Source organism: Anoplopoma fimbria, chromosome 3, assembly GCF_027596085.1.
Source record: "Anoplopoma fimbria isolate UVic2021 breed Golden Eagle Sablefish chromosome 3, Afim_UVic_2022, whole genome shotgun sequence".
Taxonomy (NCBI): Eukaryota; Metazoa; Chordata; class Actinopteri; order Perciformes; family Anoplopomatidae; genus Anoplopoma; species Anoplopoma fimbria.
In genome coordinates this window covers 11,080,558-11,107,632 of record NC_072451.1, presented here as the reverse complement: position 1 = coordinate 11,107,632, position 27,075 = coordinate 11,080,558, and the positions used below count along the sequence as shown (strand labels likewise).

The window sequence follows — 27,075 nt, the reverse complement described above, 5'->3', positions numbered from 1 at the left end:
TCACATCAATGTCTAAATATTGATTAAGTCGAAGCCAGACCTTCTTCCATACCATATCATCCACGTGTTATGAAATAAATGTGAAATCGCATATGGAAATGTAGTATTACTCTTTGGATCAGAGCTCTCTTGATGTTATTACAAAAATAAATGAGTGTCTATTGGAGATAACAAGGGCAATTGCTTGACATGAACGCTTCTGCTGAGATTTAAACAGCATTCAGACACCACAGGGTACTGCACTTAAGACTTTAGCATAATCCTCAGGTGTTACAAGTATAAACCTACATGCTGGGTGGGAGAAACTCTTCATAAGTAAAGAAAAGACCATCATTATTATTCTGAAACAAATATTCCATTTGTGTTGCTATATTATACCCTTGCTATTCCATATGGAGTATTTACGTTAAGGTGAAACATCAGCGCACACTGTTCACGTGGAGAGGAACAGGAAGTAGGTATCAGGCATCACCTGATCGTCTCAGCTCCACACAGGAAGTCGGTTGGCAAAATCCAACATGGCTGCCGTCTGCGAATAGAGGAGGAGTAGAAGTAGCGAAATGATATAGTCGGGCTTTCTCCGTCTACGGGACAGTTGAATCGTTTCAGTGTGTGAGCTGGTGTCGACGCCGGTCCGACATGGCCCAGTGCGTACAGTCCGTGCAGGAGTTCGTCCAGGACTCGTTCGTCCCGATGGTGGCCGTCTTATGTAGTGAGGAAGCGGAGAGAGTGACTCGCAAGAACAACCTGAATTTCGCTGAGCTGCTGCGGCCTTTCTGCAGACTAACGTCCGAAGGTAAGCTCAACCCCTCGCTAGCCACTGCTACTCTGGACTGTCGATGTCGGAGCTGTCACAGACGGAGCTTTTGGTGAGATAGCTTAGCATCGTTAGCCTGCGAAGTTGACGTTAGCTCAGCGCTAACCGACGGCTAGCAGACGGGATTGCATCTAAGCAGCTGTTTGCGTTGACCGGGCGAGGAGATGGAGTCCAGGCTGACACCTGAGAGGGCCGAGTGACACCTGACCACTGAAGGCGGTCTCAAGGAGAAGCTTATAAGACTGTCGGCTAACAATCCTGTTGCTCCATGATCGAGAGATGGCTCAAAGGAGTTACCTGCGTTAATTGACTGATAGTCTCTAGTGACAGTCCACTCATGAAGACTAGCTGAGTAGAGCCAAGTGAGAGCAAGTAGCAACCCGTGGTCTCTCAAACCAATGTCAACATAACCGGCTGCGCAGAGAAGGCCACAGCAGCGAGGGGCAGTGACAGACTACTGCAGCCAAGTGGTCCCAAACAGTCGCATCCCGGTTAAATAAAACTGTCAGTCCACTCTTCTCACTGCATGATACTTGTTTTAATCATGTGTTCTGTTTGGCAGGGTGGCTTGAAAAAAAAGACTGTATGGCCCATCTAAGGTCTGTGATGACACCGTTTCTGGTGAAGTAATAGATCACGCCCAAAATGATCGATATATATCCATTGGTCACTCCTAAGCCCCGCCCCTTTTCGATATACGCTCCAATAACAGTTGAGCAAACAGAACAATTTTGGCTTATTTCTGCTACATGTAGATATGCTATGTCTGTTCAAAGGTAACTTTACTATGTTAGTCACATTACATCAGGGTTACAACCTTCACACATTACATTGTATACAGGCGGCAACCTCCAGTTCTGCTGAGTGAAGGCAATGCTGAAGTGTCTTAAAACGTGCATTTTCTCTACGGACCAGCAGGGGGCGACTCCTCTGGTTGTATAAAAGTCTATGAGAAAATGACACTACTTCTCTCTTGATTTATTCCCTCAGTAAACATTGTGAACATGAGTTTATGGTCTCAATCTCTAGTTTAAAGTCTTCTTCAATACAGCAAGATGTTCATTTAGGAAATTATGAGTCAATAGACCATAAAGCAGGGTATGCTTTGGGGCGGGCTCACTGTGATTGGCAGGTCACTGCCGCTACCAGAGCTGTATACAGCGTTTCTACGTCACTAACTAAATCGCAGGACTCTAGGCTTCATATGGCAGTCAACAAACCAATGGGTGACGTCACCATGACTACGTCACTGCCTTTATACAGTCTATGATTGTATATAGTCACATCTTAAGTTAGCTAATGTTAGCAAAATGCTATATAATGTATAGTTACATCTGGAGGAGTTAAAGTTAGCCTAATGTCAGATCACCAATGTCAGCAAGGTTAGTTTCTGTCCTATTTTTAAGATGAATGTATCATTGGCCAGAAAATATGAAGGCTAATGTTTCTTTGTTTATATTAAGTAACTTTTGCCATTGTAATTTGGATATTCACCGTATAACTTTTTTAAGTTGCGTTATAAACAATTACTGATATTTGGGAACATTCAGCAACTACTCAGTAGTGATCTGATGGTTTTATAGTACCACATCCTTTAGCCATCACTGACTGGAAGGGCAACATAAGAAAATAGTCTGAAATCAAATATGAAGACATATTACTTTGTAGTGTCTCTTGGTGTAGATGACTCAGTAATGAGGAACGTCAAAGGTACCAAAGCTCATCAGTACTTCTGCCGGTTGGACTCTGCCGACAAAAGCACATGTCGACAGTATCTTTCGTGATTGCTCTCATTGCCAGCAAGGTCGACAGGTCACAGAGAGTTGAAATTTAGTAGTTAATGTGGAGAGCGATTTAAACCAACCTGTCTTTCTGAAGCAAGTAATAGTTACTTCAGAAGACAAGACGTATGATAATGATGAGGATTCATACAGCAAGGAGAAAAGACACACACATAGCAGGATGTGCACCTTTCTGTCCTGCATTCTAGAAAGGGGGGGCTTTATACATACATGTTACTCTGGTAACCAAATGGTGAGGGGCCTAAAAAAGGCCAATACACAAATGCCACCATCCCAAATGCTACATGTATAAACATAGCAGCCTATCACAGTACAACATATTACAAATACATTTAGATACACTCACTAAGTGTGTAACCAGCCTTGTTTAGATCAACACAAAGCTGATATCCTGGACAGAATTTCAAAAAAGTCACATAGCTCTTCCTTGACTGCGGTCAGTCTTTTTCTGGTTTTAGTTTTTTTTATAGCAGTGAGGCTTTAAAAGCTTGTAACCTCACGTAAGTTGTGGATTATGGGAGCAATGCTGAAATGGCTCTGTTTGTCAGGATTGGGAACTCCTTGGGGGCACGCAAACAAAAAAAGTCCAGTTAGATCAGCTTAGCTGAGTTTTAACCACAGTCACTCCTTTTAATGAGTTGCTATTTCTCTTGCAAAGTCATGTCCTTTTTAAATGGGTCCCTAACCTAGTCAAGTGATTCGGTGTAGGCAAATTAAAGGCTAACCTCTCCTCAAGAGTTTCAAATGTTTTCTAATTATCTCAGACAATGCAGCAGTGTTGACATGACCTTGACATTTTAGGGTGAGGGGGAACATTTTGAGAGTGGCCCTTTTCAGATGTCTCGGAGGGAGATCTTTGAACTGAATCAGTTATCTAGTTTCGGCCTTGTGTTCGTATACTCAGCTCCTTCAAAACAGAAGCAGAATAGGAGTAGAACGGCCAACTCTTTTCCGTGGTCTCTTGACTGTGATCATGGTGACAACAAGTATCAGTGGGGCCGTGAGTGAGTGTTGTCGCAGGTCTGGGGAGACAGATGACTGGCTAGTTAGCTATGTAGCTTGTCCGTCTCTGGAGCGGTGGGGAGTGAGGCGGATGCCCTGTTAGACCAAGTGCTGCCGCCGGCCACCAGCTCACTGTTTGACTTAAAGCATGGTAAAATTATCTAGCTAACTAACTAGCCAGCTGTCTGCTAGCTACACTGGTTACAGAAAAATGAGTGGGACAAAGTTGTCACTCAACTGGCAATAGCAATGTGCTTTCCTACTCTGTGACAAGAGTGTGAGCATGAAGCTTTAAGGTGTTCAATTTGACTCATTTACTCTGGCTCTCGTTCTCTTAAAGTTACTACTTCTTTGCTCATTGTAGTTACTGCTACTGCAATACGTCACCGGTTGTGAGTTGGTTAAGGTTATACAGAAGTTAGCATGCCTACTCTGTGATCCCAAAAATTTCCTCATCTGTTGTTTTTGTGAGCCTTGCGCTAAAGGACATTAACTTTAACGGCATTTCCATCCACAAAGCTCACACTGGCCAAGAGTTGAAAATGTCCACTTGTCCATGTTCGTAGACTTGGCCACTAGTTCGGCTAGTAGGTAGCGAGTTTTGAAAGCTTTCTTGTAACGATCACGCAAATATACATGACACTAAAGCTTGCCAGGGACCCAGGCACTGTTGGATGTTTTTTCCCCACATGCTAGGCATTACGGAGTTGGTGCAGCAGGATCTGCGGGTAAAGAAAGTCCAGATGACAGATGAGTGTCAATGTATTGCCTTGAGCTCTCCATTTTTGCTGTCCGTTGATCTCCACTTGTAGGGGGCTCTTCATCAGGGTAAGATTTGGAATGATGTTAATCAGCATCATGTCCAGGGTCTGTATTTTTCCTTTTCAAAAAAATTCAAGGCATACCTGACAATCTCTCGATAGGGCTTCTTGCATTTTTACCACCTGAAGGCCACGGTGGATTCTCTACCCAATTGGGAAGGGAGGGGTGGACAAATGTTGGCGTAAAGAGGTTTGAACCAGCGATTGCCCTTTGCTGGTATAACAATTACTTTTAGTTCTAGGGAAATGCACAAAACAAATACATGTCTTGAAAACAGTTTGCAGACAGCAGTAAATACATTTCTTGTCATCTTCTTCTCTAGGTCACATCCGGGACCCCAATAACCAGGTGCAGGTTGTCAAAAACCTGCGCATCTGTGTAAACAATGTGGTGACGAGCCCAAACACAGCATCTGCTGCCTTCAGCCCCGCCCAGCGCCGCCTGCTCAATGAAGTGGTGTTATCCTGCCAGCCACAGGAGGGGGCGGCGACCAACGTGATCACGGCCGGAGACTACGACCTCAACTTCAGTGGTAAGGACTGGTGCTGGAACGATACAGGATTTATTTAACGTCAATGCCAAATTCCATCAATTCCATAATAATAAAAAAAAGAACTGATGTACATATTTTAACCTAAACCACTGTCAGAGTAGGCCATTTATAGTCAAAATAGTTGCCGTGTCTCAGCTGAGAGACACGACAGACTTCACGTTGGTACCGACCAGTTGTTGCTGTCTTTCATGACGTGCGTAATGCCATCAGAAAGAAGGTGCTAGGGACGGACTTTCAGGAATAAGAATGTAAACAGAAAATGGTGTCTGAAGCTGTGTGTAATCATACTGCCTGTCTTTTGGTCAGGAAAAAGCCTTAAGCGACTTTCTCAACTTTGACTGTGTCAACTTGGCGACACAAATGACTTTGGACCCATTCTTGTGTCCATACTGTCAACAAAGAGACAATGTAGACTGTCAATCCTTCCGAGAGTTCTTGAGGTAAACCTAACAAATTATTTTAGCCTGTAGTGAAATCTTAATGTAGCTAGCTAAAAGTAAAAAAAAAAATCAAAAAAAAATCAACCATGCTAGTCTTTCTGTCAGGACCCTCTGCGTCTCTCAGTTCTGGTTCTAATTGGGCTGATATCATGTAGAAGCCGACATTATGTTTAGTTATTGAAGAGTCACTCATTGAACTGTCATTTAAATGTACTTGAATTATCCTTTAATTCAGAAAAATGCCCCCTGTAAGTGCTTATTTTTTGCTTCTTGGGTTGTTACTACTGATACAGTTTACTGGCGGAGCTGGTTGAGGTGGATCTAATTTAAAAACATTGATATACTGTTGGGCAGTGCATCAGTTTATCATTTCTTTTGTATGTAAAAGTTAAATCCGTTGGGTTGAAGCCACAGTGTACCTCATAAGAATGGCCCCTTCAGACATTGGGGAAATGCTCAGAGTCATCAAGCATGTCATCCACCGCTCGTGCAAAGACGAGCACAGAGACGGAGAGAGGAGGTTCACTGTGTAAATTCTAAAGTCCGATAGCAGAACCTTTAACTCCGGACCTTATCAATACTCAGGGTTTTTACTCATTTGGAACCGATTCCCGTTTAGAACCATGTTTTTCGGGGGGCATTCCTACTCACTAACATCTTGTGTTTGCCTGGAGATAGTGGTCGGCAATATGGCCAATGTCTTCTATCACGGTATACGTGCCTTTTATATTATGCTAACAGTTTATATCATCATACAGTAAATACAATTAAGAAATGGGTTAAAACAGCCATACCATCACATGAGACAACACTAACAGTGTTACAAGTTTTCAGGGTTAACAGGTGTAAATAAATCGCTGTAATATAAAAATCACACAAATTTGTATTTTAGAGTATACCAAAAGAATAAAAGACTTTGCCTGCAGGATATGCTCATCTTTCGTTACAAAAAGTTGACAAAACATAATAAACTACAGTGCACAAATGTCATGTAGGCAGAGTTTCTTCCTCATCTTGGGTTGGTTGGGATGCTTCCTGCTCTGTATGTTTAACTCCACTCTCTGCCCAAATTACATTACCTTGCGAGTCAGCTAGCTTTGCGAGTTCACGTGAGAATCTCAATATTACCCAAAATAGCCACCACGATGGTAGCCGTATTGCCAAATCTATACAACTGCACAGTATACACCATATCGCCCAACCCTATCTGGAAATCATCAATTATTATCATTTTATTGAGGGGAGTGGCCTTCCTCATACATGGGCTAGGCTGATGGTAGCCATTTATCTTAAGAAGGACATCATCAAGTGTTTCTGGGGATTAAGTTGTCTTTTTTTGACATCACAAGAGCATTCAGTTTTACCTCCAAATAAGAATCTGCATAGAATGTTGACTGCTGCCCGTGTCTCTTTACCAGATGGACTTAGTGATGTCACCATGTTAGCACAAACTCTTCTATTCCTGTAATGATGTTCAGTTGTGAAAATACCGATATTCAGACTAGAATAAATACAAAAAAAATTATTTCTAATTGTATGACATTATGAGAATGATATTATTGTAATAGAATTGGAGTCGAGTGAAATCTGAAGACTGGCAAAGCTAACGGTGCTCCCTGAATAAATATCAATTTTTTGGAAAAATAAAGAGCAATTTCCGAGAGGAGACAGAATGGTATACAATATGTGTTTGAAAGATGTATCCAGGATGTGAAACTGATTCAGCAGTGAAAACAGGTTAAAAAGAAGAAGCTAAAACTACAGATCACAGTGTAGAGGTGAACCACCACATCACCTGGTGATCCAGACAGAAGACAATGAAATAAAGGTCTTTATTCACTGTCACAACCATTAAAAAGCACAAGCAGCATGTGTAGACATTCATTATACCTACAGTAGCTATCGTAGCATAGAAGTGCTAACCCTTGTTAGTGATCTGCTAGCGTACTCTACTAATGTTGGCTCCACTAACGTTTGGTATGATTGGCCAGTCTGGGTTCCAGGGGCGGGATTACTTACCAGTTACATTTCAGACTGTTTTCTACTTACAAATCTACAAATTAAGATGACACAATTGGCATTAGGAACAATGTTAATATCAATATAATGAACGCCCGTTTGACATTTGCCTCTATCTTGCTTCTCCTCCCTGTTTTTTCCTTAATCATCTGTAACTTCTCATTTTGAATAAAGAGACTTTAAGGAACTGGCATGTTGCTAACACTGGCCCTGGCTGTCTGCTTCCACCTATCAGATCACTCTCTTAAAGCTAGCGTCCCCTGGTACAGTGCCTGGAGAGAAACACTGTCTGAAGTCAGCACCTCCAAGCACTACACAGGTATCACTGCCTCCTGGCTGACGTGTGGATAGATGTAGTCCTCTCCGCTCAGCCACACCGGCCACCCTCCTCTCATCTAGTCTCCACTAGCTGCACTGTCTCTCTCCTCTTTGGTACTATGTGGTGGCTCTTTTCTGCTATGTGTTGAGATTTCTAGAAATATGAAATGATTATTTTTGAGTTGGGGCCAGATGCACAAAAACAATGCGTACACCACATACAGAGTGGTATTCAGGAAGGAAGAATGTGTCACCTCAAACAGATTTCAGACCAGTCCTGCAAATTTTTCTAGAGCAAGTTGAAATAATAAGGTATTATAATAATTATGAGGTGATCTTATCTTATAGTAGAACATAGTTTGTATTGGTTGTTTTCAATTATTATTGTTTTTTTTTGTTTATGTCAAATGTCAATCAAATTTGCATTTCTAAGCTTAATTACAAGTAATTGCCTACGAGTTAAAAAAATTCCCCTGATGCATGATATTTGAATTTAATCTTGAATTTACGATTAAGTATTTCAATATGAGCGCATTTTTCTGAAATTAATTACGGAGATATTACGTGATACCCATGATGGTTTACAGAGACGTGATAAATTGATGGTAACGCTATCAAAAGCCACAGCCCTGCATTATGCTGTTCTGGTGCTGGTGGAGAACCTCAGAGTGGGTAAGAGTATTGATATTTAAACTCTTTGAGGCTGTTTCTACATCCAGACTGGGAGTGGAAATGAGGCTCCAGAATGATTGAGATTTATAACACAGAACCGGGTTGAAATAGAATATAGACAGAGTTTTATGCATCTGGCCCCTCATACTAGTTTCTCCAGTTTTTTCCTCTATTCATCACTTACCTAGAGCGCACGTTCAGTTCCCACATGAAGCTGCTATTATTCAAAGGTCTAATGCAGTCTTAATACTCCAATTGCATATAGTTAGGGATGTCTGTACTGCACTGTGCACATTCATCATCAGAAGCTTTGATGATATCTGTACAACACGACGGGCACTGTGCCTTTAGTGACACGGTGGTGGTACAGCACACGTCAAACACATTCTATTCCCTTCACCAACCGCTGTATCTCTCCATCTCTCCATCTCTTTAGAGATGGGACAGGAACAAAACTATGAAATCACAACATTGTTTTGCAATTCTTGTTTTGAGAAAACACATTGCTCTCTATCTTCACAGTGGGTATTTATGATTCTGGTATTGCAACTGTGGTTGGTTGGTTGGTTGGTTGGTTTGTTAATAAGTAGTGTTGCAATACTAAAAGGATGACTTTGATACAATACCTGCCTAAACATGTTGATACTGAAACAACACCATAGCAAAAACCCAAAATATCAGGAAATTAATGGAATAATAAATGACAGAATATGGAACTTATTTTTTTTTTTGTATTAAAACAGCAAGTTAGTGCAAGGTAGAAGAGGATGAAAGAAGAAGCCATAAAACAGGACTGGATTATTGAACCCTCGTGGGGTTCTTACATCTTAATATTCAACCAGGACAGGAGACACCCATAATTTAGATCAGGCTCTACCTTCACATGTCACACTGCTGCATAGTACAGGTTAAATCCTTGCAGAGATATGTGCGAGCAGTACTGTAAGCTATTTTGTTAAGTTGCCTCTTATCGAAATGCCTTTTTAAGCATATACATGTTTAGGGCTTTTATTGTGAAAAGTAAGAATTAAAGAGTAAAGCTGTAGTGCGCTGTTACTGCTGTAGAGTAGAGATTACAGTCGTGAGCAGGAAAGAGTTTTCCATCATGGTTGATACGACAGAGCCTCTCTTATTATTGTATTACATTACAAGTACAGGCAGATCTCCTAACCCACGGCTACAGTACTTTAGTGTCATATTTCACTTTGTGGACAACAGTCGGCAAGAGCATCTGTTGAGATATATAAAAAACAAACAGTTGCATGACCACTCTGCCTGCAGTGAGTGGAAGCCGAGCACTGCACACACACTGCCCCCTGTCACATCAACCCAACTCAGAAATACTGCTCTTATTGAAACACTGTCATTCCTACAGAGCTGGTACTATTAAAAAGGTGTGTAGTGTCTTATTTAACGGCAGGGTATTGGGATACCTTTCCAATAATGGTACACGGTGCAACAAGAGATGGAGAGATGAGTAGAGAGATAGATAGTAGAGTGATGTTCTTTGTTTGATGAAATCCTCCATCTCATTTTGTCTCTGTGTTTCTAGCGACCACGCCCTGGTTTGAAACCTACAGGGAGAACTTCCTGCAGTCAATGCCCGCCTCCGACCATGAGTTCCTCAACCACTACCTCGCCTGTATCCTTCTGCCAGTGCACTAAACTGGCCTCTGGTCATGAAGAGTCCACCCGCTCTGGCCAGGTCTCTTCATAAGATTGCGGTTAGGTTCAGCAGTGTGATCTTGTGCCATGTCACAGGTTCTGTTTGAATACAACACTTAGTGTGTGGTATCCATTCACTCCAGCAGGAAGTGAAGTTTCAGCCATGTCTGAAAACCCCTCTGTAAGGGGAGGGTTTCAAATCTTAAACTATGTCTCTGTAACATTTAATAATAATATGCAGATTTTGATTGAAATGTTGCTTAATCTGGATTTGTGCACAGAAATACACACCATCACCGGTTCCCAACTGAGTCTCGTTCACTTCACAATACTCAGGAGAGCTCAGACAAAACAAACAAAATACAGTTAATAAGGAAAACTGTTCAAACTAGGTCCTCATGTTTCAATTTAATGCTTTTCAGGGCCTTTTTATTGGTTAAAAGCATAGGACAATAAACACACTGACAGGTTTATAGTTCAAGATAAAATGTATGTTTTATATAAAATAAAATATATGAAGAATAAAATAAATTTAAGTCAAAGGAAAATTGAAAAACAACTCTGCTTAAACTTCTCTTTATATTTGGTCATGGGGTATTTTCATAGCCTTTTGAAAAATTCTGAATGTGGACCTTTGGGATTCAGTGCCTTAAAGCAGCTTGTGCTGCCTGTCAGTGTGTGATGCTAACATTAGCTCGTCCTGTAAAGCTAAGGATAGTCCAGCAGCTAAAGTACAGCGCTGCATCAGGGGTTGTCGGTTCGATATTTACACATGTTCATTATCATCCCAACTTTAGCTGTTATCATTAACTATAAAACTGATTTTGAACGCCACGATAGTATTTGATAACGACTGAGTAGTTTCAAGTACATGACTACAGTAAATATTGCAACATTTGTCAGAAAAGTTAGATAAGCAGTCATAGTCTTTGGCTCCCTTAGACCCTCCTGCTTGAGTGTTCCCACTGTGTTATTGCTCCACATGGTTGTATGTCCTTGACCCTCTGGTCCTGACAGGCCTGCTGGTGGTGTCCTCCACTGAGACAGTCCCTGTGGAGCAGTTCCTCAAGCTCTCTCAGGAGCAGCACAGGATCCAGCACAGCGGAGAATACACCAACCCCAAGTGGTTTATCCCCAACACGCTCAAGTACTACGTCTTACTGCATGACATGAGCGAGGGGGCGAACAGAGGTACTGAAAGGAGTTCCACTTCCGTGGTGTATTTCTCTGTTCAGAACTATGAATGACTGGACTTTATGTTGCTCACTCTCCAGGGCAGATTCAGTGTACGAGGATATGAAGCAGAGGTACGGCCACCAGGGCTGCTACTTGTTGAAAATGAACTCCCGTACCTTCTCGGCTGAAGAAGATGAACAGATTCCAGACCCCTGGAGTCAATACCTGCACAGGAATAATCTGCAGAACCAGGTGAGCACTGCAGTGAATGACCATGGTCCAGCCTCATCATCAGCTGACTCTGTTGTAGCGTCAACAGCAAGTTTGCTAGAGAGCACATGATCAGCCAGAGGATTCTCAGTGGTGTTCTGTCTAAAAGTGTTCCCTGTGTTAACATAGTGTCCCTTTATTGCAGGAGCTGCTTGATGATGCAGCTGCAGCTGTGAACAGTGTTGCTGTTGAGAACAACATCAGTGCAGCTGAAGTGGACAGCCATCACACGACAGAGAAAGGTTGGTCAATTCAACAGTTCATTAACATGCTGAGCACTTGTTTAGAGGCCGTCTCCTGAGTTATTTAACCAGGGTTTTATGAAATGTTTCCGTATTATTTTAATAACTACTTGTTGTTTTAACTTTAAGTTAATATGAGGAACTTTCAACTGGTTATGAAACAGTCTCAGTTTAAAACTGTTGCCTCTATATGATCTACATCAGTAAATGAGACCATCAGAGAGAAGATTTGCTATTTCTATATAGTTATTCTTAATGTTTGCGGTGGGTGCCACCGGGTCAGATTCCTGCAAAATCAGACAAAATCCCACAGGTTCAGCATAATCAGACTCCAGCTTGCCTAGATCCCAGACCGAGATCAGGCTTAGACCTGCAATTGGAGCTTAAGTTGGAGGAGGAGAGCTCAGCGTCCTGCAGCTGCAGCAGCAGCAGCAGCAGCTCCTCCTCCTCCAGGAGCAGAGCTTCTCCTCACTGCCTTGTGGTCCCCGCTGGGAGCCAACATTGACACCACGATGCTGGAGACCCAGGCCGTATTGCTGGGCCCGCTAGAGGGAAGGGAGGCAGAGGCGAATCAGAACCATGACGGAGCGAAGTACAATGTCAGACCCTGCTGCAGTAAAATGAGAGGTTTTCTAAAGGGACTCTGGTGCTCTGAAACACACACACACACACACACACACACACACAGTTCATCATCAGGTCTGATTGGTTGCTACAACAGATAAAAGCACCTATAAAGTGAGTAAACATCAAAGGTATCTATGTTGTGAGTGAGCTAAGTTTAGATTCTGTTTCCCTTAAGACGGAGCCTCCAACAGCCTGGAGAGCCACCCTCTCCAGCTGGACACAGCGAGTAGCTCGGGGAGCCTGCACACCCTCAGTGCTGTCAACCCTGAGCTGAAGAAAGGTGGGAGGGATCCAGAGGGCCTGTCGGGGGGCGCAGGGAGCCACGGGGCAAGTCTGACCCTGAACGACCACGACCACATCAGACAGTTCATCCAAGAGTTCACCTTCAGAGGCCTGCTGCCACACATAGAGAAGAACATCAGGCAGCTCAACGACCAGGTACAGCTCCAAGCCTTGACCCTCCACATATGTCATCCCATGTGATAAATGAATATTCACTTCCAGCTGATGCTACCACGACTGAAATGGATCCACAGAGACAGACAGATATAGAATATCAACAGAACAAATCTTGCCATCCTGCTGAATAAACGGAAAGTAGCTAAAAAAAACAGACAACTCTTCAGTTTTTGGAGATGTTTGCTACACTCTGCCGTGCCTGAGATTTGAAAATGCGTGTTGGCCCTTCTCACTATAGAGTGTCCGCTGCCATTGTCAGATATGTGTAGGATTGGGATACAGTCTCACAACTCTCCACAAACACTTGTTAATAGCATTACTACATTATAGCTCATAGACTATGAGAGCCACACTAGCTGAGTCAGCTCTGTGAAGCCTGACACCCTGAAAATCCTCCCAGCACTCAGACGCGTGCTCTGCCTCTCCATCCACAGCTGGTCTCCAGGAAAGGTCTGAGTCGGTCGCTGTTCACTGCCACCAAGAAGTGGTTCGGTGGAGGGAAAGTTCCAGAGAAGAGCATCAGTGAACCAAAGAGCACATGTGGCCTTCTGTAAGCATCAGCCTTCATATGATTTATTCATGTCTTGATACGTTACCACCGTGAACACTGTACACATTGCTGATTGGATCTTTTACCTCTGTGGTGTCAGATATCCCCCAGAAGCCCCCGAGCTGCAGATCAGGAAGATGGCCGACCTGTGCTTCCTGGTCCAACACTATGAGCTGGCCTACAGCTGTTACCACACAGCCAAGAAAGACTTCCTGTCAGACCAGGCCATGCTGTATGCTGCAGGGGCGCTGGTGAGAACACGCACGCACGCACACGCACACGCACACCAACACGCGCTAAGCTAAAATGTGATGTAAGTCAATAAACCATAATAAATGATAAAATATTGAAATTGTGTCATGAATATAACTAAACAAATAATAACTAAACAAATATCAGATGTTTTCATCAAATCAAACATATAAACACAAAACATATTTTTCCATTATAATTCTAAATGTAGAAATCAAATATTTCTCAACACACCTAACATCATTTGAACATTTCTTAGTTCTTGACATATGCTCATTTGTATGAGCAGAGTGCAAAGGCATACTTTGTTACATTCCGCACATAACATAATGACGTCATCACAATTAATGAATGCTTCAGCTATTATGATTTTTATTTTAGATCGATTCAAACAGGATCATGCAACCAATGATGATCCATTTTAATGGTTCCCAACCCAATTGTTAAAGGTGCATTAAAGCGGTGGTTTATCAAAATGGGGTCCTAGGACCTCCTGGGGTCCGAGGCACTCTGCCAGGGGGGCCAGGAAATGTTTTCAGATGCATTCATTTATGTTATTATGATATAAATGTTTTGTTTTTTTAATTATAATTTTTTACAAAAGGCTTCATAGTTAAACAAATACAATTTACATTTTTAAATCTATAATAGTTCAGATATTTGTGCTAACCTAACAAATCTATAACTCTTCAAATCTGGTGCGGTTCATTTCTTATCACGTGTAAAATCCTAATCATGACTTTCCCTCTGTTCTCACCTCCTCCTTTTCTTGATCACTCTTTCCCTCCTCATGTCCTGTCCACTCATCCTGACCCTCTGTAGGAAATGGCTGCAGTGTCGGCCTTTCTGCAGGCTGGAGCTCCCAGACCTTACCCAGCACACTACATGGACACGGCAATACAGACGTACAGAGATGTCTGCAAGTATGAACTAATCACAGAGTGTTTTTTCTGTCTGCTGGCTCAGTTTATTGTCGTTTTTTGGGTAACCGGCTTAATATGCTAATGTAAGGTCACTCAGAGGCGCAACAAAGTGAATCTTCTTTTCTGCACTCTAATGGTTTTAAGTGACCTTTATGGCTGTATTCCTGATCTCTAGAGTGTACATTCATCTAGTCTCCTGAGTGGTGACCCAGGAACACAGTGACACATGACAGCAGCGTTTTCAGCTGCACTTATTCTCAGGGGTTTTCGTTCATAAATCGAATGTTTAAACTGTTGAATAGATTGAATAAAAAACAAATGTACCCTGTGAGACCACTTTGTGACCTGGTTCAGAGGTGTCCACTAGTGTCCTTATTGCATGCTGGTTCTCCTGTCTCTTTCTCCAAACTCCATCTACTATAGTAATACACTGACTATGGAGAAGTGCCTCATACAACCTCAGTCATCACCCAAAATATCCCTCCAACACGCTTTCTCCCCTCTGCCCTCTACAGGAACATGGTGCTAGCGGAGCGCTGTGCGTTACTCAGTGCTGAGATACTCAAGAGTCAGAGCAAATACTCAGATGCTGCAACTCTCCTCATTAAGATGACCAGTGAGGTGAGGAAACCCTCATAGTTATCAATGTTTGACTCTGGAAATGCTCCGGGTGCACCGCACACTGGACTCCACTTCTCACGTCTACACCATACTCCAGTATTCCCCTTGTCCTTGTACTATCAATACACAAAATTAACCATTAAACTATAAGTTAAAAATGGATAGTGTTGTTGAGAATTGATACACGATTCACTTTAATTTCTGTGCTTTCATGTAATTGATGCACTTGTTTGTGCAGGACTCTGACCTGCGCAGTGCTCTGCTGCTGGAACAGGCTGCCCACTGCTTTATTAACATGCGAAACCCCATGGTGCGCAAGTTTGCCTTCCACATGATCCTGGCCGGTCATCGTTTTAGCAAAGCGGGACAGGTGAGCATTTCAACCTCCACTGATCTACTGTAGTGGTCTAAGCCAACAGGGCCAGGATTGTTCCTGTGAACGAGGTGGTGTTCCTGTCTTTGACAAAGTTTCATCTCTTATTCGTTGCATTGCAAACACTTACTATCCCAGGTATGTTTGTGTTTAGCATTATAGTTTGTTCCATCAACTTTTTCACAAATAAGTTTAGCTATCATCTTCTGTCTTTGGCAGTGATGAGACTTTTGTGATCGGATGCACCAGGTGGTGTCAGCTGCGCCCTCATACACTTGACACTTCAATGTGACCTGCCTGATCGGATAGATTGTGGTCAAAGGAGCGACTGTAAAACTGTAGATAAACACATTGCATCATTTCCTATACATTTTTCACAATAAAAGCCCCCTGCTATTTCTGCTGCTTAACCTTCCTCCCTCCAGTGTTGGTAGACTTGTTTTATTGAAGAATAGTCACTAACAAAGCTCTCCTAATAAGGCGATATACACATTTAATTCCTATAAATCCTTCACAATAAAAGTCACCCCGTATTTTGGTATTTACATGTCTTTTATTTTGAAGCAGCAAAATTAGGACATATTGTGTTTTCATGAGCAGTAAGTTAACAGGACTCAGACAGCAAGTCTCTGCTTTGCTCCAGACCTGGTGTTCCTCCTCTCTTCACTTTGCTCTCCTCTATGTGGGAGGAAGATGACGGAGAGCTACGTTTGATAAATTTACAAAAAATTGAAAAACTCAAGCATGAATTTGCGTCTTTGCATTTGCTTTATCAGTAATCACTTAATGTTAAAACTTTGCTTTGCGTTTGGTGTGAGCACACCAAAACAAACCTTCCAAGTGACTGGTCAGACTTCCCCACACTGTTTGCTTGATTTACTGTTTGTGTTCGTGAAGGTGCAATATGTGAGAGGAATCCTGAACAGGGTGGACACAGAGTTCAGTGATCTATAATGAAACCTGACATGTGGGGTATCATAATAAAACTTTACTCCTTTATTCTAATCATCTTACTTACTCACCACCTCTTCGTTTTCCTGTACCTATTCCTCTCTGCCATCTCTTCATATAGAGGAGGCACGCACTCCGCTGTTACTGCCAAGCCATGCAGGTGTACAAGGAGCGGGGCTGGTCTCTGGCGGAGGACCACATCAACTTCACGATTGGTCGTCAGTCCTTCACACTCAGCCAACCAGAGAACGCTGTGACGGCCTTCAGACAGATCCTGACCAATGACAGCAGGCAGACGGCCACGCAGCAGGGCGCCTTCCTCAGAGAATACCTCTATGTGTATAAGGTAACTACAGTTTGGAACATCATCTGTACGCTGACTTGGCAGGAGAGAGACTACTGTGTGTCGATACGTATCACATATGAGTGAATAACAATGATGTAGAGTTCCACAAGGCTCCGTTCTCAGGCCTCTTCTAATTAACATCTACATGCATCCTTCAGCTCAGATTAAGGGAGACAGCAGGAAATCTTTCTATTATTATTATGTAGACCAGACACAGATTTACATAACAAGATCACAAAGTAAACAACTCAGTGATTGGATTTGTGAAACAATAAAAAAATGTTTATTCTTCAATTTCAGTTTGTTCTTTTTATATCCTATTATTGAACAAATAACCAAGTTCAATTTCCCCACTCTGTCACATTTTGGACCTCTACAATTCTCTGGACGGCTCACAAGTTCTTCTGTGATGGCACCAAAGCCAAACGAAAAAATAAATCAACGGTTTTGCCAATCCTCCTGGTTTATCAATCTTGTGTGTGTGTTTAATTTCAGAGTGTGATAGTGGGAAATGAAGACAGCCTCCCCCAGCTGCCTCTGCCCTGCATCCACAGCTCAGCCACAAGGGTCTACTTTGGACACGAACGGCGCCTTGCAGAAGGTAACAGGAAGATGAGTTGTGATCTCATGCCAGCATGACTGAATCTAGAGAAAATAATGGCCACATCTTGAAGCTGTAAGGGTTTATCTTGAGCCCCTTTCAGACCTGCACCTCTTAACGTTCGTTTGATGTTGTAATATTAAAAGATGGTTAAATGATGTGGAAGTGTATCTGTCTTAGTCCTTCAGCTAAGCAGCCTCTCTCTCAGATCTCTCCTAGCCTCCTTTCTGTCTGTCCTTTTCTTCAGTCTTTGCCTCCTTGAGGTCAGATATGGTAACAACTCTTCCCCCTATGAACCATTCAAGAAAAATAAAAGACAACAAACGATACAGGGATTGAACAAATGTAAAATATTATTCTGAGATCTGTAGATTCTCAAATCACATCAGTGGAATTAAGAGATATAAAAGGAACCTTTTCAATGTCATTCCAGAAAATAAACAACCCGCACATTTTGTGCATGCATTTAAAGTGTTCATTATTTGTTAATCTGAGGATACTAAAACAGAATGCACAATAGTATATGAGAAGCACATTTACAGTTCAAAGAGAACCCCTCTTACATATTAACAGTATCAAGTATTATTTATATACTCTATATTTATATAATTTATTAGTTTCTTGAGTTATGACTAATATGCGAGTCATTAGCTGTGTTTCCATTAACACATTTAGCATATTTTGAAGTATCCCAGTAAAAAAAGCTGAATGGAAACAGCAACATTTGATAATTGCCATAAAAAAACGTTTTACACTTGCTTGAGGTGGTCTTTGCATTTGTCAAAAAAAGAGTTGATACTCTAAATGAATCATGGAAATGCCTTTGCAGAATATATTTTGACATAACAAGCATTCAACTCACATGACTCATTAGCTGTTTCTGCTTGGCTTCTTCATGGATAATCCCAAAACGTGTGAATGCTTGTCCTCGTCTCCGTACAAAATGACACATGACGCTAGCTGACATGAAAGAACAGTTGAAACTTGACCAGTTGAAACTAATTACCTAAGACCTCTCCCCATTTTTCTCTCGTAGACGGTTAGGTGACAAAGGAGACTTGTTTTGTTCCTGGTTCACAACCTCTTCTTCTTCTACTCCGTTTACTGGCAGATTGCAGCCGTGCCTAGCAAAATGCACCATGCAACACCAGTAACATCTGACCAGCCCTATTTATGAACAGCAATAAATTAACTACTGAGGTGCCTTTCATCAAAGGTTTACTGTAACTTATGAATTTGTAAGTGTGACGGAGGAAATACATTGCATTGAACAAATTATCATCAATTTTTTAATAATAAATACTTGACGTGTGCAGGCGAAAAGCAGGCAGCCACTCACGTGTCTCTGGACCAGGAGTATGACCAGGACCAGGCAGCCATGTGGTGCCACCTGGAGGAGCAACTTGTGGCTGCAGCCAACAGGGGGATTGTCCCAGCAACCTTCCAGCCCACCCAGTGCTGCTTGAACAGCCAGACAGACAACCTGCGCTACCCACTGGCTGTGGCCGAGGGTAAGAGCTCCTGGGCTACCAAGACTTTTACTTAATATGAGCTGTTTGGACATACGGATGCTTGCCAACCAATCAGCATTCACTATCTTATTTTTTCCATAGTACCACCTGCTCAGTATACAGCCCTCTTTCTGTCCCCACAGAGCCAATCATAGTGGAGGTGATGTTCAGGAACCCTCTGAAGGTTCCTCTGGCTCTGTCCAACCTCTCGCTCCTCTGGAGGTTCACTGCTGAGGGTGCGACTCCATCCAAGGAGACCACTGATGAGTCTGCAGGAGAGGCCATCACCAATGAGGACTCCCTGACTGAAGGGGTGAGCAGTCCGGCCACAGTTAAATAGACTGATGTTAAAACCCCCAAACTAAGATCTCCACGGTCTCTTCAATATCTTCTTCCTTATTGCAGATGACACAGAAAGACGAAGTCGTCACCACAGAGATCATCCTTGAGTTTCTTATGGGTCCAGAGGAGACCAAAATGGTAAGGGCTCTGATATATTTACAGGCAGACTGCAGAGATAGTGATGCAAGTGTGTGATAGAATGAAGAGTGGAGATAAACAAAGCATCAGCCTGATGAGGTATCACAGCTCCAGCAACACTTGGCTGGATGGGCTGGAAACATCATCTGAACCTTTATGTCAAATATGCTGATATGCTGTTTAGTCAAACCAACAGACCATGTCTGATCTAGGAGCAGGTCAGCAATCCGATTTCATTCCTGCCCTGAGCTTATTTTGGAAGCAGTGTTGATCTTCTTTTAACATTTTATATTTGTTGTATTGTTTGTTACATCCGGACTGCAATCAATTGGCAAATTATCTGACAAAAAAAGAAACAAAATCTGGTAACTAACTAACCTCTCTCTAGCTTTAGCGACATTAGAGCTAGTGCTGCTTGCTACTTATATTGGAAACGATTTGGCAAGAGTGGACGGGCTTTACATCTTACTAACTGAATAATGCACCCTTTAAATAGCAGGAAAATGCTGCACCATTGACTTCAGACCAGGTTGATGTCAATGGGCCTAAGTATATTTTCTTCTTAAAAAATATGTGGGCTGTGTCTATCTAAAGCTGGTAATGCACTGGTAATGTGTCAGATAGGGCGCCTACAGGTTTTACAAACTCAAACTATTTTGAAGATAGGAACGGTATCGCTAAATGTGATGGTCTCTCCTTCCACTCTGTTTCACAGCTATACTCTCCCTGTCTCACATGTAAAAATGTTAAATCACCAGCAAAGAATAATTGGGGCTGTTCCTTATTTGGCTTATGCGATACTTCGGACTGAACTATCGTCCAGTTATGTTGTGCTGCTGTCAGTCACTGTGACCTTTGACCTCAGGCTCGGCTCCGGCTGCTGCCACACAGAACCGGCCAGCTGAACATTGTGGGTGTGGTGTACAACCTGGCTGCAGCCTCCTCTGGAGAGACGGCTCCCAGCTCTGAAGGTACACACTCATCAGCTGGGATACCACTCATGTAGCTGTCAGTCCTTGTATTGAACTGTGAACTATGTTCAGGAGAAAACACCCAGTGTGGCTCTGCTCCTGTCTACAGGCCAGCAGACGTTGGATTTGATGGTGGTTCGGGGCAGACAGGACCTGAAAATCCAGGGCCCACGACTGAACCAGACCAAAGAGGACAAGATGTTGGTCCGACATGGTCTGGATCGGCGACTGGATCCCATCATAACTCCACCCATGCCCCTAATGGAGGTAACACTGACTCACTAGTCACTTCCTGCAATGCTAACCATGTCTGGCATATCTAAAGGTCCGTCTTTGTTGCCCCCTGACCAGGATCATTATTGTAAACAAACCAGAGTAAGCTGTGAAAGAACCGCGATTTACCAAATTAATAAGCAACATTCATTTATTCACACGTTGTCACATTTTAGTCATCTACAATCCTCTGGATGGCTCATAAGTTCGCCATCAAAACCAAAGTGTGTGTGTGTGTGTGTGTGTGTGTGTGTGTGTGTGTGTGTGTGTGTGTGTGTGTGTGTGTGTGTGTGTGTGTGTGTGTGTGTGTGTGTGTGTGTGTGTGTGTGTGTGTGTGTGTGTGTGTGTGTGTGTGTGTGTGTGTGTGTGTGTGTGTGTGTGTGTGTGTGTGTGTCAGGTATTCTTCCTGCAGTTCCCCACTGCTCTGCTTTGTGGTGAGATCAGGAAGGCTTACGTTGAGTTCTGCAACGTCAGCGGTGTCGCTCTGTGCGGCCTTCGGGTGGCGTCCACACACCCAGATTTCTTCACTTTTGGCAGCCAGACCACGACCCCCCTCACGCCCGTCAGCCCAACCTCAGCCGAGAACTGCTCGGCCTATAAGACCACGGCCACGCCCCGCCAGCCAGGCTCAGTGGTGTCCGAGATGCTGGTGTCAGCGGAGGATTTCAGCCAGCCGTCCGGCGTGATGGAGATCCCGATAGAGGGCAGCACGCTGCAACCGGGGGAGTCCACCCAGCTTCCTCTCTGGCTCAGAGGACCGGACCAGGAGGGAGTCCATGAGATCAACTTCCTGTTTTACTACGAGAGCATGGAGAAAGGAATCAAAATCAGGTAAAATTGAAGTAAAATGAAGGTAGGTGAGTTGGCTAACCATAAACATAAGCAGCCTAAATCACCTCCCAGTCTGAAAATTCAGGCCATTCTCTCTACTGTCCATCAAGGGGCGGCGACTCTGATTGTATAGAAGTCTATGAGAAAATGACTCTCTTGATTTATTGCCTCAGTAAACATGAGTTTATGGTCTCAAACTCTAGTTTCAAGTCTTCTTCAATACAGCATGATGTTCATTTAGTAAATTATGGTCCATTTAGACTCAAATAGACCATGTTTCTAGGGTAATTAAAAGGCAAAAATATTTAAAAAATCGTACCAATCCTATTAAAGTTCTATTCTATTCAGTTGTGGTTTTAATGGCTGTAAGCTGAGGTCCCTTCATCAACACTGCACTAACCCCTCACATAAAGACTTCCCATCATCCCTCACTCTCTCTCCTCTGTCTGCATGTGAAGTCATCGGGTGTTGCGTCACACAGTGTTCATCTGTGCCAGCCGCTCTCTGAGCGTGCAGGCGTCGGCTTGCCGCAGCAGCGTCCCCCCACATCACAGTTTGGACGACAAAGGCAGCGGCGGAACGCTGGTCTTCGTCGATGTGGAGAACATCAATACGGTTAGATACCCAGCATGCCCCATGCCTCCAGTACACACTTAGTCAGCAGCTCGTTGAACAGCCTATCACAGCTCGAACCTGGTTTTAATCTTCCTCCTCTGGTCTCCTAGAGTGAAGCTAGCGTGCGTGAGTTCCACATCATCCAGGTGTCCAGCAGCAGTCAACACTGGCGCCTCCACAAGTGTATCAACCCAACCAATGACAAAGGTGTGTGTGTGTCTGTGCTTCATTTCTTACATGGTCTGTTCCAGTTTATCCTTGTATTCTTTATGGTACACAGCTGTATTTGTAGCATTTTAATGCCACCTAAATGCTTTATCTGTGAACTGCCCTTGAGCAAGGCACTTTAGCCCAAAATGCTGCAGTGGAGCTGTTCAGTGGCAGTGATAACAGAAAATGTCACAGCTCCTCTCTGTCTGCCCTCTTACTCTCCAGACTGTAAACTCACCAACAGAGAACGAGCCAAGCTGTGTTTTAGGGCCACGCGATGCAAGCCGCACCAAGGTAGCTACAGAAAAATATATGTACAAACGTCATCAATGTGCTTTGATTGGACTTGGTAACGTGCACTGATTTGTCTATGTTTTGTCTGTTTCTAGCTACTTCGGATGCCGTAGAGAAATACACCTTTGCAGACCTGAATCTGGGAAATGAACGGGTAAATTAAAAGCTAAATGTTGTTGTCAGTTTAATTTGTTTGCATTGCATAATGTATGCATTTGCAATGTGATGCCATTGATATAGTGTTAATATAATAGCATAATGATGCAACTACACCCTTTTGGGTTGACGAGGAAAGAAATAATTTGTGACATCAGCTGATACATTTGAGTTGAGGACATCTGTGACATACAAACACTGTATCAATTTAAAGATATGCAATGTCTTTTTATAGCACTTCAAGTATTCAGAGTCTCAGAGAATTTCTGAATCTTTCTACAGATCATCAGTTCCTCCACACCCTGTGGAGATTTCTTCTTCCGTGGCTGTCGGATCGCGGAGACTCAGCGAGTGAGCGGGACGTCGTCCAGGACAACATCCAGCAGCAAGAGTCATGGCTCTGTATCCGCTGAGGACAGAGCCTCTGACATCAGCAACATCGTCAAGAAGTGTAATGATCTGGACCTCAACATAATCGTCATCTGGAAGGTACATCCAGTGTAGTAGAGCCGGATGACAAAGGGTCCTACTGAGTCAGAGAGCCTGATGATGTGGTACTCACTTCCTGATATAGGTCTAGTGGTTTAGCCCATGGAGTCATGGACAGCACAGTTGTTAGATCTTACCAAAAAAAGAATATGATTCAGCATTCATTTCTTCACCATGTTTTAACAAGCTACAGTGAATGTTTTAGCTCATCTCACCTGCTTAAATGACAATCTCGGCACTTTTCCATCACCAGGGAAAAATAAGAATGTTGTCATGAAGTGGCCCCAATGCCCTCTGGATATTCACCCAGGATTCAATGCCAACACCTTGAAACATTTCTATATTTATCATTCTGCTCATATTTGGGTAAACCAAGCAGATGTGGTATTTAACAGTTGTAGCCAGTTCCTCTGTCAGGAATAATTAGGTTTTAAAATGTACGAAGTGTGTGTGTGAGTTTCCAGTATGTGTTGTGTGTGTCTGTAGGCCTATGTGGTGGAGGACAACAAACAGCTGATCCTAGAGGGCCAGCTGCATGTGGCGCTGCAGACCATCGGCAAAGAGGCCAGTTCTCTGACTCCCAAAGAGGTACAGTAAGCACACACACAAACACACACTCCACACACACACACACACACACACACACACACACACACACACACACACACACACACACACACACACACACACACACACACACACGCAGAGAACCAACCTCAGCCTCTCTGTAACCCAGTGGACAGCATATAATGGTGATATAACACGCTTTAGTTATCTAAAATCCAAAACACGTTCCAACTTCTATATAACATGTATTTTTTTATAGAATGGCAGTTTAAGTTATGCATGAGAACCATAGAAGTCTCTGAATTTTTCACAACCAATACTGAAAATGTTTCACAATAAAAGCCTTCTAAGGAAATGAAGGATTCTCTTCAATGGCATGCTACATGGCTTTTAATTTGAAACGGATACAGGAAGTGTTGATCGTGCCTTTACCTCAAAATGCTGTAGCAAATAATTTTAAAGGGCAACCATGAGCAGGTCAAAAATGAAGAGGACGCTTCACACTGTTGAATAACAATACTTGGTCATAATTCAGACGGGGGTTAATATAAAGGCCTGTCTCTAATATAAGCCTGCTTTAAATAAAGCTCTGGGTCTGCTGCACATGGATTTATTAAAAAGAAAATATATATTTTAAAAAACAGTTGTGGTGTGGTGCAAGACATTTAAGTAATGTAGATAGTTTGATTTCATTTTCAACAGTTAATATGCAACAGAGAAACAAGAAGCAATGTTTCCATCCATGTATTCTACACGATAGTCGACTCAAAAAAGTTAGTTTTTTTTCCCTGATATTGGAAGCTTGTGCTCAGGCAGACAGTTATTTGCGTCACAGATAGAAACACACTCAATTTACAATCTATTTGTTTCCAAGCTTCTAGCATTGACTTAAAGTTCCCTTAATTGTTTAATCTAAGAAATAATTGCGACCTTGTAATAATTGCGACTGGCCCAAGCCTTCGTCACTAAGATGACTGTGTGTGGACCATGTCAGATTTAGTCTGAGAATGTGATGTAGCGCTTTATATCTGAGTATGTTTTTATTTAAACACTGATTGGATGAGACCATAAAAAGTGTTTTACTTTGTTTTTTGGTTGCAGGAGGCTCAGGAGATGGTGCTGCTCAAGTTTAAATCAGAAGTACCTGCTCCGGTGGCCCTGCCCTCTGCAGAGCTGTCCCAGCTCATCAAAACCAACCTGCACTACCCCGAGACCTACACACACCCGTTCATCCAGGAGAGGTGAGAGGAAGACGGGTGAATGAAGGACATCAACATAGTGGATCAAGATTCCATGTCTTACTCAGACTTCTTTGTAAACCACCACTTTGTCTGTTAAATGTTTCCAGCCCCTGTACAGAACATGCTTCTGACTTTCATGGCTGTAACTTAGCAACAATATGTCAGTTTCTGTTGATGAAGTTAGTAAAGAAGCTCCATAAGCTCCTTGAGGTTCTGCCTAGTGAAGCTGCTTCTCTGTCTCCAGTCTCTGTGTGGTGCCCGTCACTCTGACTCTGTCCAACTGCTCCTTGGCTCCAGTGGAGGTCAACATTGACTTAAGACACAAAAGCACCAGGTATGTCTCCTAATATAGTCTGTCTGTCTGTCTGTCTACAGCATATTCAGACCCCTTTACTTTTTTAACATTGTGAATTTTCGAGTGTTGGCTGATGAGGGAGAACATTTATTTAAACAAATTTAGCACAAAGCTGCAACTTCACAGAAATGAGAAACAAGTGGGGGAACGCATTCTGTGTAAAGAAGCATTCTAATTCATAGATGCGTGTATCCAATAAACTGTTTATGATGAGGGCCTTTGGCTGTCTGACAGAACTTGATAAGTATGCCAGTTAAATATAACTTTAACCTTTAGTAGTCTAGTTCACCGTGAACATATTTTCTAAGCTCCCCCTCCATCCATGCCTCTTTCAGCCCAGAGTCTCTGGAGGTCCACAGCTCGTTCACCTGGGTGGGTCAGACCCAGTACAAGCTGCAGCTGAAGCCTCAGGAGGTGCTGTGTCTGACCCTGAGAGCCTGTTTCCTTCAGGCCGGAGTCTACAACCTCAACACGCCGCGGGTGTTCGCCAAGCTGGCCGAGCAGGGCGCCATGTGCGAGACGAGTCAGCAGACGGCCAGTCCCGCTCTCATCATCATCAACAATGCCTGAGTAGAGTATCAGGGGGACCTGGACTCCTGAGTCCTCGACACACATGACTATACTTGATCTTCTTGATTAATACTGGACAGCAGGAAACAAAGATGTTTGTACCAATTAATGAAATAGAAAAAACGGTGTATTTAAACAGTTTATAGAGATTGATGAGTTCATGGACCTCTGAACTATTTTAGTTTCCTCATTCACACATCAAAGAGCCTCACTTGCATGTTACTTTCTCCGTGCGAGGCCCTCTCATCCACACACAGGTTAACCCTCCTACCATCCAGCCCTCCACAGCTCCACTGTCTCCACCCGCCATTCCACACCGGCCACCAGCATCTCAAACGCCCACTTGTGTGTGAAAGCTAACAAAAGCTAAGTCATCTGGCAGACCCATGCTGGTGTTAGACCAGATGTTGACTCTGTATCTGACGTTAAGGTTTCTTTTGAACAGGTTGTGTGTGTGTCCATCATGACAAGAGGGCTAAGCATCACTAGGATACATCAGTTTCTGTGCGTTTGGACTGATGCAACAACTTTAACCTGAAAATGTACCGAACTCTGGAGGAATCCCGTGTAAAATTCCTGAATGGACCGAGCTGAAGTTTTAAATTCTTTTAACAAGAGCTGTTTACAGCCTGAATATTGTACACGTCACTTAGCGTCACCTGAAGAGAGACCCCCACCCTCTCACTGCCCATCCTCTGTGTGATTTTTCACGCCGTCAGTCCACCATGTCCTCGTGTCAGCTAATCCAATCAGAATAATCCCCCCCCGAACCGTGTATTTAACCTATTGTGATCGAGCTCTTGTATGCATTGACTTGACAGCTTTTCTGAAAATGATGTATTATATTTATATAACAAATTGGTTGTAAATAGAGAATAAAAAATGTAACTAATGATACTGTATGTACTGTGAGAGAGTCTGGTATCTGGGTAGGGAAAATGTGGCTATATATATATATATATATATATATATATATATACCATCTAAAAGACTATACATACAGATTTATAT

At 42.9% G+C, this 27,075-nt stretch overlaps 1 protein-coding gene across 2 annotated transcripts; it reads left to right on the top strand.

Moving 5' to 3' along the window:
* Positions 1–493: 493 nt before the first annotated feature.
* On the top strand, positions 494–26,954 carry trappc8 (trafficking protein particle complex subunit 8). 2 transcript variants are annotated; one of them, XM_054596879.1, is made up of 30 exons: positions 494–796; positions 4,766–4,975; positions 7,691–7,774; positions 9,998–10,087; positions 11,128–11,300; positions 11,383–11,538; positions 11,702–11,798; positions 12,601–12,863; positions 13,319–13,434; positions 13,535–13,685; positions 14,509–14,609; positions 15,125–15,230; positions 15,469–15,600; positions 16,676–16,900; positions 17,396–17,501; positions 18,818–19,012; positions 19,156–19,325; positions 19,418–19,492; positions 20,358–20,463; positions 20,573–20,730; positions 21,134–21,567; positions 22,026–22,182; positions 22,293–22,389; positions 22,618–22,686; positions 22,782–22,840; positions 23,125–23,331; positions 23,818–23,919; positions 25,000–25,139; positions 25,384–25,473; positions 25,830–26,954. In XM_054596879.1, the coding sequence occupies exons 1-30, from the start codon at positions 640–642 to the stop codon at positions 26,062–26,064; spliced, it is 4,461 nt and encodes a 1,486-aa protein (XP_054452854.1). In that variant the 5' UTR covers positions 494–639; the 3' UTR covers positions 26,065–26,954. The 2 variants fall into 2 exon arrangements, with proteins under 2 accessions (XP_054452854.1, XP_054452853.1); XM_054596878.1 differs by lacking the exons at positions 494–796; positions 4,766–4,975; positions 7,691–7,774; positions 9,998–10,087 and having other exon boundaries at positions 11,219–11,301; positions 11,385–11,538.
* The last annotated feature ends 121 nt before the right edge of the window (positions 26,955–27,075 follow it).